The sequence below is a fragment of the Apaloderma vittatum genome, unplaced genomic scaffold, assembly GCF_000703405.1.
Source record: "Apaloderma vittatum isolate BGI_N311 unplaced genomic scaffold, ASM70340v1 scaffold23518, whole genome shotgun sequence".
Lineage (NCBI taxonomy): Eukaryota > Metazoa > Chordata > Aves > Trogoniformes > Trogonidae > Apaloderma > Apaloderma vittatum.
Genome location: NW_009729361.1, coordinates 1 through 14,054, shown reverse-complemented (window position 1 = coordinate 14,054; position 14,054 = coordinate 1). Strand labels below are relative to the sequence as shown.

The following is a 14,054-nucleotide window of genomic DNA, read 5'->3' as shown; positions in this document are numbered from 1 at the left end:
AGCCGGTAGAGATGGGGAACGGATTCCCAGGAGAGCGGCAGAGATGTGACTGTCCAACAAGTGGAAAAAAGCTTAGTATTTCGTGGTACTACAGCTTATACTTTGGTTTATTTTAACATCTAGACTTGATAACTATAATCCCGTACTCACTGCGCTCCCTGTTCTGTTGAGCTGAAAGGGTCAGCTTATCCAGATTTCTGTAAGCCTTTTATTAGGAGCAGGCCAGCTCAGCACTGAATTCATATCCTGGGTTTTCTGTGCTGATTTTTGGACAGCTGTTGTTTTTTTTTTCTAGACGGCTCAGATTTTGCTCATGACCCATAAGCAGCACCACACAGGCCATGTTCCTTTTGCATCTCCATAATCTCATCCTGCAGCTTCGGCATATACCTTCTCCTAAAGTTTGCTATGAAGCTTTAACCATGACGATTGACAAGAAAACCATCTAAATGCCAACTGGCAGCGAAACGTGAACTTTTCTACAAGAGAGAGAAGAGAGGCACGTGAGGATCACGCTTGTTCACCTTAGCAGTTGAGTGCTGAGACCCAGCAATAAACAAGGAGCTGAAATGCTGACAAGCCCCACGAGCCTGAGATTGCTTAGAAAATCTTGGGACTGCTGAAAGAGATTTAGCGTAAGAAGTCTGCTTTTATTTTTTGTTTCAGTCTGTCTCACTTTAAATTCGTTTGCTGTATGGCTTCCATTTCAGAAACTCCTTAGGAGGAGTTATTGATATTATTGTGTAAGCTTAATCTCTCTGAGACTGGCTTTCACTTACTTTATCTGTGCTGCTTTATCTGCAGAGCATTGCTGTGTGGTCCCAGAAGGTGAATACCTCAATTTTCCACCGATACTGTTTTCTACAGAATAATTTAACTAAAGCCCTTTTTTTTCTCCCTGCTTTTGACTTGAGAATCCATGCAAAATCGCTGACAGTCTTGATATGCTGAACAGCATAGTTTCAAAGTGTATGTATATTAAGTAAGACTTACAAAGTGTTTGATCCTGACATAAAAACAAAGTGCTTTTCAGATGCCATGTTTGTAAACTTAACATACATATCTATACTGCCACTGAGGAGAATCAAGTGGTTTGTTAGTGTGGATTTGGGGAGTCATCTTACGTCAACAGCATTACATAATATTTTAGAGCGGGGAAGGAAAAACAATTATGCTTTTTAGCCTTCGGGGGGAATTTTAAGTACACAAAATGTAATTACTGAAATTGAAATTTATCCAGGAAGCTAGAATTAACCACCCTCCTCTCACAGAAAATATAATGATAGGATCATATGACAATCATGAGTTTCATTTTAAAATAAGCAAGAGACTGTGAATGAAAAGCCATTATTTAATGTGTGCTGCTGCTTATCTTTCTCAATTCTCTTTTGCAGTCATTTTGTTGCCGTCTTCTGCTCACCCCATGCACTCTTCTAGACCCAAAAGCAGCACAAGTGTTTTCTGACTGTGACTTGCACGTTTTGCTGGGCATTCAGGGAGCTCTGTCACTGCTCATGGGGTTCACATACGTGTATGGGCAAATACCCATGAAACCTTGCTTTAAAAAACATCAATGCTTTTGAAATATAAAAATGCATAATCTACAATTCAGTTATTAAATTATCCTGAGTTTGCATTTCTGTCCATTTCCCCATAAAAAAGGGCAGCATTAATCCTCTGTTTTATCTCCAAATGTAAAAAAAGTATCAGTTATATTGAGGTGGCATATGGAAACACTAGTTTGTGTATTTCAGCAGGTGAGGGATAGGATCCAGCAAACACGTGGCTATAACACAGTCGGATCTCTGTAGGTATGTAAAAGTTCACCCCTAGTTTATCGATATAGTTACACAGTGCATTGGTAGTCCATAATCTAAGCACATGTCATTTCCCAGCTGGCGGGCAGCCTGTGTCACTGGAGCTGGCCGGGCAGTGTCACCTCTGGAGTTCCAGCTCCCTTTTCTGCTGCCTGCCCCTGGGTTTTAGCCGGCAGCCTGGCTGTGCAGCACGGCCTTTTAAGGGAGAACTATCCATTCTGGTTTTGCCTTCTTCTCTGAATAGGTCTTAGCACACAGTGCCACGCTCGCTCAGCGCATTTCTACCTCTCTTTACAGCACCTGATGAGGAAAATCCCCCTGTTCCCACCACGTGTCGGCCTTTCAGCTGCAGGTAACGTTTCCTGTTAGGAATCCCTTCCCACAGCCTGTGGCGTTGGTGCGCCTTTAATCGGAGTTGCGGGCAGGAGAAGGGGCTGCCCACCCCTGCCTGTGGGTTGGTGCTGCTGCCTCTTGGGGAATGGTTTGCTCCCTGGGCTCTCAGTAAGCCCGGGCTGCGCAGGTCTGGCGGCACTGCATCACATCACATCGTTTGGGAAGCCTCAGAGGCTGCCAGGTCTAAGGAGAAAAAGTTCTTTAAAAGGCGTCGTCGCATGAAGAATAAGTACCGCGGTAGGTTTGTGTCGCACAGAGGCCATGGGGTCTGTCTGGTAACTGCGGGAGCGCCGTGTAACCCTGCAAGCGTAACTTGCTGCTCTGTGTTAAGTGACTTCTGAATTTCAGCTGAATCACTTTCTTCATTGCTGTAGAATCGTGGGTGGACTTAACAAAATCTTCATATATTTAACGTGAGGGTTTTTTTTTCAGCAAAAGACATTTTTGTCTCTCACTCGGGCAAACCTCTTCCAAAAATTATCAGGCTGATTTGTTGTTTTTCCTTCACAGCTGACAGTGCACCCAGCAACCACCGTTAGAGCCAGTCATTGATTTGTTCCCTGCTTGAGTGCCATAAAACTTTCTCAAGAAATGCAGGAAGATAAAGGGCAGAGTGCTAAAGCTACCAGCGCGGTGGGCGACTTGAGGAAAAGTTGGCAGACCTGGGCAGAGGATCACATTGAGTACCAGAGAAAGAACCCGTTCAGCAATGACAGCAGGCTTGCGTCCAAACCAGCGCGTACGCATCGAGGAGATCCTACCTACGGGAGACCCCCTGAAGGGTCTCGGACAGAGCAGAGAGGGAAAGATGCTCACTCTCATGTGGGTAAGGAAGTAGAAGAGCTGTGCTTGATCATTAGAAGCACTGGAGTGGTGGGAGAAGATGGACATGTGAGTGTGACATTTGGGCAGCTGTTTGAAACATATGTGACTATTTCCAATAAAGTAGTGGGAATCTTGCTAAGAGCCAGAAAACACGGTCTGGTTCATTTTGAAGGGGAAATGCTTTGGCAAGGAAAAGATGATGATGTGATCATCACGTTACTAGAGTAGGTTTTGTCATCTAATGAATTCTGCTGCATGGATCCGTTTGGAAAAACATATCTAGATACCAGGCTGAAAGAGGTTTTCATTACAGAATTGCAACCCAGCTACTTACAGGGACATAAGCAGGAGAGAAAAGGGGTGAGAAGGATAAAAAGATATTTTTGTAAAAATGGTAGAGATTTGGACAGAAATTGTGAATAATTAATCACGCTGCCATTGGGTTGTCCTTCCATTACTATTATCCGCTACAAAGTATGTGACGGTTCTTCAAATAACTCTGCTGGCTTACTTCCTTAGGTTACTGAAAATATAAATTACTAACTTGCTACCATATGACACTGATTGTCGCAGGGTGCAAAATACTTGTTATGTGTGGGATTTTGATTTGTAAAACATGGATTGAAAACTTTTATGGGAATTCATGTACTTCAAAAAAAGCACCTGGTATGTAGCCAAAGTTTAGGTTATTTTTACTTTGTGAAACTAAATAAAAGGAAGTTATCTTCATGAAGTACATAAAAATTCCTGAATTTACACAAGTATCACAGTAAGGATATTTGATGGTTCCTAAATTAGTTGCATCTTGCATGTGTTTTGGAGAGCTGTACTAGTTAATAGTCTATTCTTGCCATAATACCTTCTCCAAACCTTCTGTGTCTCTTGTTCTTTTTTCTATCTCATACCATGTTTACCAGCCCTGTTCTTCTAATGCTGTGTCATACAGTAGAAGATCACAAAGCTCTGATGCCTTTTGGTTGAATTCAGTTCACAGAAAGTAGAGTGCGACAACATAAAGATGTGAAAGGCAGCAGAGACTGTATATTGGGACAATGTGCATTCGTGAGGAAAAAAAACCAAACAGGCTCTTTCTCTCTTTTTTTCATCAAAATGTAGCAATATTGTTTACAACGTGAGGAGAGTAGAGATCCTGTGTGCCAAATGCATAAATAAAAGTGTAGTGGTGCAGTCCCAGACCTCACTTAGCTGAGGCAGAGCTGTGCTCTCAGAATATAGTTTTGAGTTCTCCAAACTAGGAGAAAAAATGATCAGCCAGTTAAAACAGACTGAAAGATGACTGGTAACAATTTCTGTCATGGCTGGTCTGGGGAAATTTTTCTATATTAAAAAAAAATGGTTATATACAATAGTTGTAAATAGTGCTATTAAAAATAATTGGGAGCTGTATTTACAGTAGTTCCCGCCAAGGAAACTGTATAATTAGGGAGACTTGCATATAAATAAAAATATGGATTTCGTTATCCCTCTGTCTTCTTTTCCTAGTGAAAAGACAACGAAAAAAAGAAAAGAGGGAAGAAATTAATGTGCTGAAATAAGTGTATCTGGGGAATAGTAGAGTCAGATGCAGGTAGGACATGGACAGGGAAGCAAAGGGTGGGTTTTAATAACCGCATAATTTTACCACATTGGAAACTGGAGAATACGTGCTACAGCAGGCACTGCTGGTGTGTGTTCCCTTAGTTTTCAAACCCATTCCCTCTTCCTGAACAAATCCAGCTCTTGCATAGAATTTGTGATCTCAACACGTTTAAAATGTTTTGGGTTTGGAAAAGCATTTCTTGCCAAAATTACATGAGCACACCTCAGTGGATTTCAGCTCCCATTACACCTAAAGCCTGTGCATACATTTTGATTTCAAAACGAATCCAGCTTTTTATAATACAGCTACGGAATGTGGTTTCTTTACCTCCAAAAATTTTGAAATCCAGTCAGTTCTGCTCTAGCTTGCAGGAAGCAGTATCAGGCAGTTCTGAGCATTGCCAGCTGACTAGCAGACTGGTAATATCAGGAGAAATAATACATTACTAGACATCGGTACATTATGTAGACATCGTACAAATAATACATTAAAAGACAGACAGCTGAGGCAATGTATAGCCTTAACACCCTCACAAACAAGTGAAGCTCATCTAAACTTACTAGTTGTTAATTAAGGCTGGCTCAGATAGTTAAATGTCAGGACTCTAGGCTTCCACTGCCATGTAAGTCATTAACGTTAGATGCTTACGTGGCCTCTGCCGCGCTCCCTTCTGCTGCTGGCTGGTTTAAATATCGCTTCAGTACATCTACAAGAGTTTTAAGGACACCTCTGATCAAAACAGATAGAAGCAGAGTAAGCCCTAATAAAATCATCTTACCCACTTTGTAAAACGACTAAAAAAAGCTTGCCTCATTGTGATATTTTGAATAAAACCAAGGTTTATTATAAAAAAAAATACTTAGAGGAATGGATTTTTAAAAAAACAATTATAGGGCTAAATTTCCTACCTGCCAGCTTTAGATAAGCATTCTCTAGAGAGTGACTGAATCTGTCTATGTGCCCATGCAATGATTATAAACACCAAAAAGCTGCCAAACTGGGTCAGCATGCATGTTGACAAACGCCATCTCCTGCTTCCAGCAATAGCCAGTATTTCAAAAAAAGTCTAAAAGGTAGATAATACAATTGGTCAGCTTGGCCACTGGTACACTCCAGAATAAAAATAATTACTCCTGAAGCTAGTACAGTCAGGAATGCATCATATCTAATGGACATAACTCAATTTAGCTACAAGTTTTACAAAGTTCTGCTTCCTTACCAGCGACACGAAGATGAGATTAACATCTATGGGTGAAATAGGAATTTAAACTTTTTAACAGGCAACTTTTTTTGCAACAGGCTCCCATTGGAGCAAATGGTACAGAATTTATTAAATTACTTTTACAGAAATAGTAGCATGTAAGGTTTTTTAGTATTACAGATTATTTGGAGTAGTAAGTAACCTTTGACTTTCTAAAAGGCATTCTTGCCCTACTAAGTAACTTTCAGCTCTTCAAATATCTCCTGAACTTCACTTCTTCGTGACAAGCTCCCTCCGTGGTCTTTTCTCCCACTTGAGGCCTGTGAATTCTGGTTTTTGGACTGTACGTTGTTATGGGGATTACCTGTGGTTTGTCTTGTCAAACACCGAAAGCACTTTCAGCATTTCAATAAATGTCACAGTCTGAAAACATTTCAGTCTGAAATGACCGCGAGTTTTTATGCATCGTTTTACTGTTTCCAAGTTTGTCAAATTTCAAATATGATTTTCACTGGTTTGCTCCCATTTTTATGCTTTTCTGTGCAACTCATGCTTAAGGAGACTTCAGAATAGCTTGAGGAGCTATTACCAATTTAATCACATCTTTTTATTCTACATTTAACAGCATTGCACGTGTATCTGTTCCATCCTTTCACAGGGGGCAGTTAGTGCGTCAGCATAAAAGCGTTATTCTCTGGGTTCGCATTAGGTTGGGAGGTTATGTAAAACAGTTGAGCAAAAGAATACAAATAAAGCTTTGTCACTCCTAAACGTGTAGTCAAAAAAGCAGCTTTTCTCAGGCCTGCTAATACTGGATCAAAGAACAACTGAGCCAGGAGCAGCAGCTAAGCAACTTTCCTTTGCTTCTCCAGGCTCTTGGAGAATAGGAGCTGCTGAGTTCACTCTTCAAGAGTATTTTACTGATCTTTGTTCACTGGATAGCTCTATGGAAGATTTTGGAAGTTTTAAAATGATGCTATAATGTTACTGTAGAGGAGGGTGGTATAGTTAATGGGGTCTGCCCACCACCTCTTCTAGGGGCTAGCCAGTAATTCTGAAACATACTTAAAAGCATTAGGAAAGGCTTTTCAGAAATTATTTCTTTGCCTAATTAAAAAAATTATCTACTGAGTCCAAGAATGCTTGTCAATACAGAAGGAAAATGGAACACAGTTCTATGCTGAAACACACTAATGAGATACTGAACATTCATCTCAGTAATTAACGCGGCTATGTTTAACACTTTGTTGTTCGAGCTGGTTTGAGTCCTGGCTGCTGCTGTCAGACCAGTTGAATTGCTCATCCTGCTCATCAACAAGAGTTTGGAAGCTTGGTTATATCCTGATTTTTAACCTTTCCAGTCTTATTGTCATTGGCAGGAGCCTTCTCAAGCGTAAAAGGTGACCATGCTTCTGTGTACATATGACAAGGTGCTGGGACAAAGATGACATTTTTCAGGGGAGCCCATGAGGTGCCATGTTTTGGGTTTGTGACAGACACAGTGTCAGTAAGACACCAGTGTTCTCGCAATTGCTGAGCAGAGCTTGCACAGTGTCAAGGCTTTCTCTCTTTCCTGCTCTGTCCCTGCAGTGGGGCAAAAAGGTGGGACGGGGCACAACCTGCACACCTGACAAACCAGCCATCAGAGATACTCTATGCCATGTAATGTCATGCTCAGCAATAAAAGCTGAGAGGGATTTTTTTGCTACTGACCTGCTTGTGGGAAGTCATGAGTGATTATTTTTGCATTCCAGTACCTTAGGTATTTTCTTCCTCTTTAATTATTAAAGTGTTTTTATCTCAGCCCATGAATTTTCTCACTTTTGCTCTTCCTATCCTCTCTCCCATCCCACTGGGGTTAGGGCTGAAGGTGAGCCAAGAGCTATACAAGGTCAAACCCCACAATTAACTATTCCATTGCACTGGAAGATCATTCCAAGATTAGCATTTATTGTTTGTTTATTAATCCTTTTTGACAACGGCTCATGTTAATACTTTGTATATTATATGTCACAGTTAAGTACAGTTACATAAATTAATTACAAATCAGAACACAGTATTAACTCTTGAAAGACTTCAATGTTCAGGAGTTAGATCAAACTTCCTAATCTATTGCACAGAATTAGCCAAAGTTCAGTGACTTTAATTCACACTCTTCCTACCTTTCTGGACTGAAAACATTGTTCTTCAGAAGAGCATGGACTTTCTGAAGTATTATGTATTGTTTACTGCAATAATATTATAATACATGGTACCACTAAGACAACAGGTGCTGGATCAGAGGAAAACACTGCGAAGATTACGTTCAGAGAAGCCTGCAGGTGCAACAGACCATCACCACTTCAGCTGCATCTAAATGCAAGCCAAGGACATTTGATGTTGGGCACTGAAAGATACTCTCTGTGAACAGAGAAAATCCATTCCGTGTTTTTTTGAGTTTTAACTGTCTAGTCTGTCTTAATATGGTATTGAAAAAGACAGCACCAGCATTACTGATTACAGTTGTACAGCAAAGGCAAATGTCAGGTTCCTTAAGCAACCCAACATGTTCCCATTTTGGGCTGAGTCCCTGCTATCCCAAATTCAAATCACGCTGCTATTGTGCAAGCCTGCCATATACTCACTGTAGTAGAGACATGCTTCTCCTATGACTTCATTTAGAAATCACATTTTGCCAAGGCATTAGTAATCTGCAAGGGAATTCCTCTCAGAACAGTATCAGAACCATCTAAAAATTTGTATTTATTCTATCATTATACAGAAGAGCAGTATATTAAATCACTTCCTCTGAACTCTTCCCATGTTTTGTAAACATACCATAACTAACTTAAAAATTGTGCACACAAGAGGGAAACAATCTTTAAGTCCAGCATAAAACCACTTATACATTTAAATCATATGTTATATATGTGCATTATCACATCTTGGGCACCTATTGTCTTAACATTTTCTATGTCACTGTCTTGTAAATAAGACAAGTAAAGTATTCAAGTGGTTTAGCACCAAGAAGTTAGTAGAGAACTTTTCAGCAATGTACCTACTAACAACTAGGCATAAGTATCATACAAATACAGATGGAAACTTAAATGCTTTAAATGTTACTTGCAATCCCAGAACAATGCATCTTTAAAATAAAAGCTTAATTCCACAACAAATACTCCCTTTGATACCATGCACATACTGTTAGTAGCAACTTGTTACCCTAGCTGCAATACATTCTGCTGCTACGCCCTGCCTTTTACTAGGAAAAGTTCTCTGCATATGTGTATGTATGTATTAGGTATGTATACATACACAATATAAAATTATAATAAATATACATTGCCTTATTGTCAGAGAAGTATACAGACTAAAGTATCCAAATAGGAGAATTAGGTTGGCAGCTAAAAATTCTGTGTGTATTTCCTCATAAGGAATTAAAGCTTTTTTTATCCTGGTATATTATTAGCAACATCAAACTGTGCAACCTTAAAGTTCAAAGACAAAGAACAAACCGGCTAGCAACACGCAAGGCTAAGAGTGCTTTCAACGGGCAGTATTTTGAGTCTGTAGTCGCTCAATCAGTTGTTCAGCCTACGAAAGAGAGAAAGCAATGCATTAACTACACTGTGGATCTTCAGTATATGGAAAATTTTAAAAATAGTGACACTGACAGAGCATTTACTTTCCATTTACAGACAAAGCACAATACAATGATTGATTTAACCAGCAGACTCTTTTTCATAGTTTTCATCAAACTCCCATTAGGCGATCAGAAGACGAAACGGAACCTATGAAAGTCAGAAGATGTTTGAGCAAATAAACAGCAGATAAAGTGGCATGGTTTTGAAGACCTCAGAAGGCAGCAGTGCTCAGAACAACCAAGCTCTGAGACCTGGAATTTTTTGGGAGACGCTGCAGAATGTTGTGGCCTGCTGTCACCCAACCAGCCGCACACGCTGCTGCTGAGAGATGGAGTGCACTCACCTACGCAGTTCACGTCATGAGACATACATCCATTCTTTGGGTATGTCACTATGCTCACATGGAACTTCTCCCGTCGTATGGCTAATTTTGCATCTAGCATGTAACTGGGACCACTGTATTTTGTGTATGTCACAGCACCAGCCCACAGAGCCCTCAGAAAGGCTGAAGGCAGAAAAGTCTGCCGTCATTGTTCTTGCAGGTCAACTCGGGCATGTGGAGACTAACGTAGGCACTTCTGAAATAAATCTGTTTACTGTCAGCTATTTCACCAGTCCCACTGAATTAATCTCTGATTTTGAACTAGTGCTTGAGGCTATTACCATCTCCAAAGGAACCACCTTAAAAGGTGAAAAGCTTAAGTTTGGCATGCTTTAAATATACACAGTAAAAATGCAATCAGCTACTTAGGGTAGGAGCAGCTTAACAGGAGAAAAGTAGCTCTTGCAGTTTATTTGCAAATAATGCTAGGTAAAGCATAGACCAGCTGAAAATTAAGATATCTGAATCTTGTTTTGCATTCTTAAACAAGTATCATATTCAAGTTATTACAATTAAAAACACATCAAACAACTAAAACCAACTCAAAACCATTTTCCAACTTGACAACAGGGCAAAATACCTTCTGAAGTGCATCCATACTGAATAATCAAACTTGGTACAGATCTCCCTGGGCTAATCCAAGATCACAGCTATACTTATTTGAGGGCCAAATATCTGCGTAACACCCTACGATACAGCATAGTTGGGTTTTTTTTTCCTCTTCAGGTCAGAGGCTGTCTGTGTTCTTTAGATGGCAAGGCCCTTCTCAGCATCTTTGTTTTAGGGCTGTGCAGTAACACCAGGATGCTGCTGCTACATTGCAAGAACAGGTTCTTTCCTGAATCAGATCAGCGAGAGTAAGCTTTAGAAATCGAGAGAGAGAGAGATTTTCAGTGAGTTAGTGCCAATTCAGTCTCACTGCTCATCTCTACTGGCACAAATCAGCACAATGTTTTTGTAAAGCAGACACTTGTTTTAATATGAAGATGCCAAGATGAGGAAAAACTATGTGAACTGATAAAAGCTACGATTAGGTGGACAAGTTTTTCACCTAAACTGGATGAACCAGCATATGTACAACACAGTCCATCGCATTTGAATAAATTCTTTTAAACTGGAGAACAAATACTTGTAAAGTATCATCAGAAGCACATGACATTAACCTAAGACATACATCAGGTCCAGAAGTACTGCATTGCTTGCTGTTAATGCTACTGGCACTCCATTCCCTTTAATAAGCACAAACATTAAGGTTTTTACCATTGTATTTTCTCAAATAGTTAATACAAAGTAATCACTCAAAGAATTTTTGGACACAGTTAATATGTTTGAAACACACCTCTTTTTCAGCTTGCAATTGAAAACCTACCAAAAATCTCATCCACACTGTACTTACTGTGATAAACCAGTAGGAATTGATTCTGTAATAGAGCCTGGATAAGAATCCCATCTGACTGGCCGGAGCTAGGACATGAAGATGCAAGTGGGATATTGAGCAGAACGGAGGCCAGTGAAAACCCATTCTTGAGAAAAAGAAAACAAGTAAAAAATACTGGTAATGTTAATTCAGGAAGAACTGGAACATCACAAGTTATTTTGCATGAGCAAATGAATTAACAACTCATTGCATTTTTCTTGTACATAAAGGCAGGAACAAAAATATGTCCTTTCCTTTCATAATGCTCTCAGGGAATCTTTTCAAAGGCCCATAAACCTTCTCCTTCACATCTCTGATTTAAGACACATTTTGTTAAAAAGGGTTTCAAAATAAAATGTATCATACCTACTTTTCAGCTTGAAAGCCAACTGTCACTAGATAAATGTAGTTTCTACCATTTTAATCACGAAGGCTCAGCTCCCTTTACTCTACACTATTTAAATTGCAATTTACTTCACCTGTCACAGGCACTGTCTTAAACTAAAAGGTGCAGCACTGAAATCAAACAAATGCAGGTATGACTGAAACAAAATGCAGTGCTCGGCTCCAATAGAACAAAGTTTCTCTCTCTTCTGGAATCTAGAACTTGGAGCATATTTTCAGCACACAATTAAAGAGCAGCCTTTCAGATAATTTTTTTGAAGTGCCCTTCCTATCCCAAGATGCACTCAAGAAAGAATCTCTGAGTTGGAAGGCAACCTGCACTGGAACTTCATCAGAAAAAAACCCAAAACATATTCAATGCCAGCACATTCTACTTGAGGAGTCATGTGATAAGTGAATACAGACACAATTTCGCCAACAAATCACACTGCAGTTGTTGCCACCATATCTAAAATAGCATTCTGAGAAGTAAAAAACATACTCAATAAAAGCAGAAGGTTTCCATTACATACCTTGTATCATTCAAGTCACTAAAATTGTTTCTCTGAAGAACAGCTTTTCCAACTTCCATCATTCTCTTCACTGTTAAACACAAATAAATTTCATTTAATGTTTAAGTAATATTGGACACATCATATGTCATCAAGTAATTTAAAAAAGGTATTCTTCAGAATATTAACTTCAACAAGCTGAATACAGTGAGAACACAAACATGGGGCTTTCAAAATACAAATACTGTAACTCCTCATAATCCAACAAAAATTGTCAAGACAGCATTGGGCAACAATTGATGTGAAAATTGCCACTGTTACCAATTTCCACACTAATGCTGTTCTAAAGTGTGGGATTATTCTGAGAACTTTGGCCCAAGCCACACTATTACCACACCCTTACAAAAGAAACAACAAATACTGATTGGTCAGAACGATGTTTAAGCTAATTCCGGTGTTATATCTCTACACAGCTACAGGACTTTGATCTCTGGGTCCTGTGCAGCCTGGCATAAGTCAGAAAGTTTCAGAGATGGTACACAAATTTAAATTAAAATAAAATAAAACTGTTGGTTCTATTTATTACTAGGACTAAGTTTCACTACTGTATCATTAAAATACAGCATCACAAAACCTCAAGGCAGAAGTCTAAGGAAGCATCTTGAAGCTAAACACATAAAGAAGTTGCTTCTGGATAAAATTACCCTACATTTAAAAGAAAAATACAGTGATGCAGGATTTGCAAAATACACCTCTAACTCTTTTCTTGCATCACCTGTAAATTTCCCTAAGGTGGAATCTCTTCATGCATTCACAGGTGTAATTTGTTCTGTTATTCAACACTTAGCTAGCCACTTCTTGTGAAACAAATTCCAGGACAATGTTAAGGAAAAAAAAAAAAAAAGGGCCTATAAACAACAAAATGTAGTTTCAATATTTTAGAATTTTATTGTTTAAAAAATTATTGTATTAAAACACCATTTCCTTCTTTTTCTCTCACTCCCTTTTTTCCTGAGAAATAACGTAGCACTTATTTTAAACTATACATGTTATAAAATGCTTCTATAGTTTTACATATAATTCAAAATTGCATTTATATCTAAGAAAACACAGTGAAGCAGCACATAAACATTTTAAAAATAAAGCTGCAGCTCCAACAAAGCGCAGAGACATCTATACTCCATGCAAACAAAAGAGATTTCATGCACCAATTTTCTAGAATTGCACAAAAAAAAAATAAAGCAAGCAGCACTATTCTAGAATAGCACGTGGAAGTTCCCAGGAAGGGCAAGTCCCTGCCTACCGTCACTCAAACCACCTGTTTTCATGTTTACAGCCTTGAATGAGGCCGTAACCAAATGATGATCAAAGGTGTAATTTACTTGATGACACTGTTTAAGGCTGTGCGAAGTTATTTTCCTTTAAGCACACCCTTACAGCCTTACCTAAAGGAATGTGCTCGGCCTTCAGTGTTTTGCAGTTTCCCATGTGCTCCACTGGCACCACCAGGTAGTGGTGGGGGGCACCGGGTTTGATATCTCTGAAGCAAGCAAGGTCTTCATACTGAAAAAGGATGCAAACGCGTTACACTGATTAGGACGAGGACGCCGTCAAAGAGTAGGTAACCAAGCCCATCTCCCCCACATCGATGTGGTACCTTAACGTTGTATTTGAATTACCTAGCAAAACCCTCCAGATCTATGGAGGAAGCCCCGGTCAGCACAGCCTGTGTCCTCCGCTGACCTCCTGCAGTCGGGATTCCCAGCTTTAAGGTTTCCGGCTGCCGGGCCAAACTTTAAGGACGGCAAAGTATTTTCCCTCCTTTCCCCATAAAAACGCCGAGGACCTCTCAGACGACCGGCACCAGGGGACGGACACACACACAGGGCTTCAGGGCTGG

The 14,054-nt window shown here is 39.7% G+C and overlaps 1 protein-coding gene across 1 annotated transcript; it reads right to left on the bottom strand.

Annotated features, from left to right (window-relative positions):
• Positions 1-9,361: 9,361 nt before the first annotated feature.
• On the bottom strand, positions 9,362-13,717 carry HINT3 (histidine triad nucleotide binding protein 3; the record flags this gene model as incomplete). The annotated part of the gene is made up of 4 exons (XM_009874421.1): positions 9,362-9,409; positions 11,238-11,364; positions 12,176-12,245; positions 13,600-13,717. Coding segments are annotated over 4 exons (363 nt in total), but the record flags the coding sequence as incomplete, so codon positions are not given.
• Between the last annotated feature and the right edge of the window lie 337 nt (positions 13,718-14,054).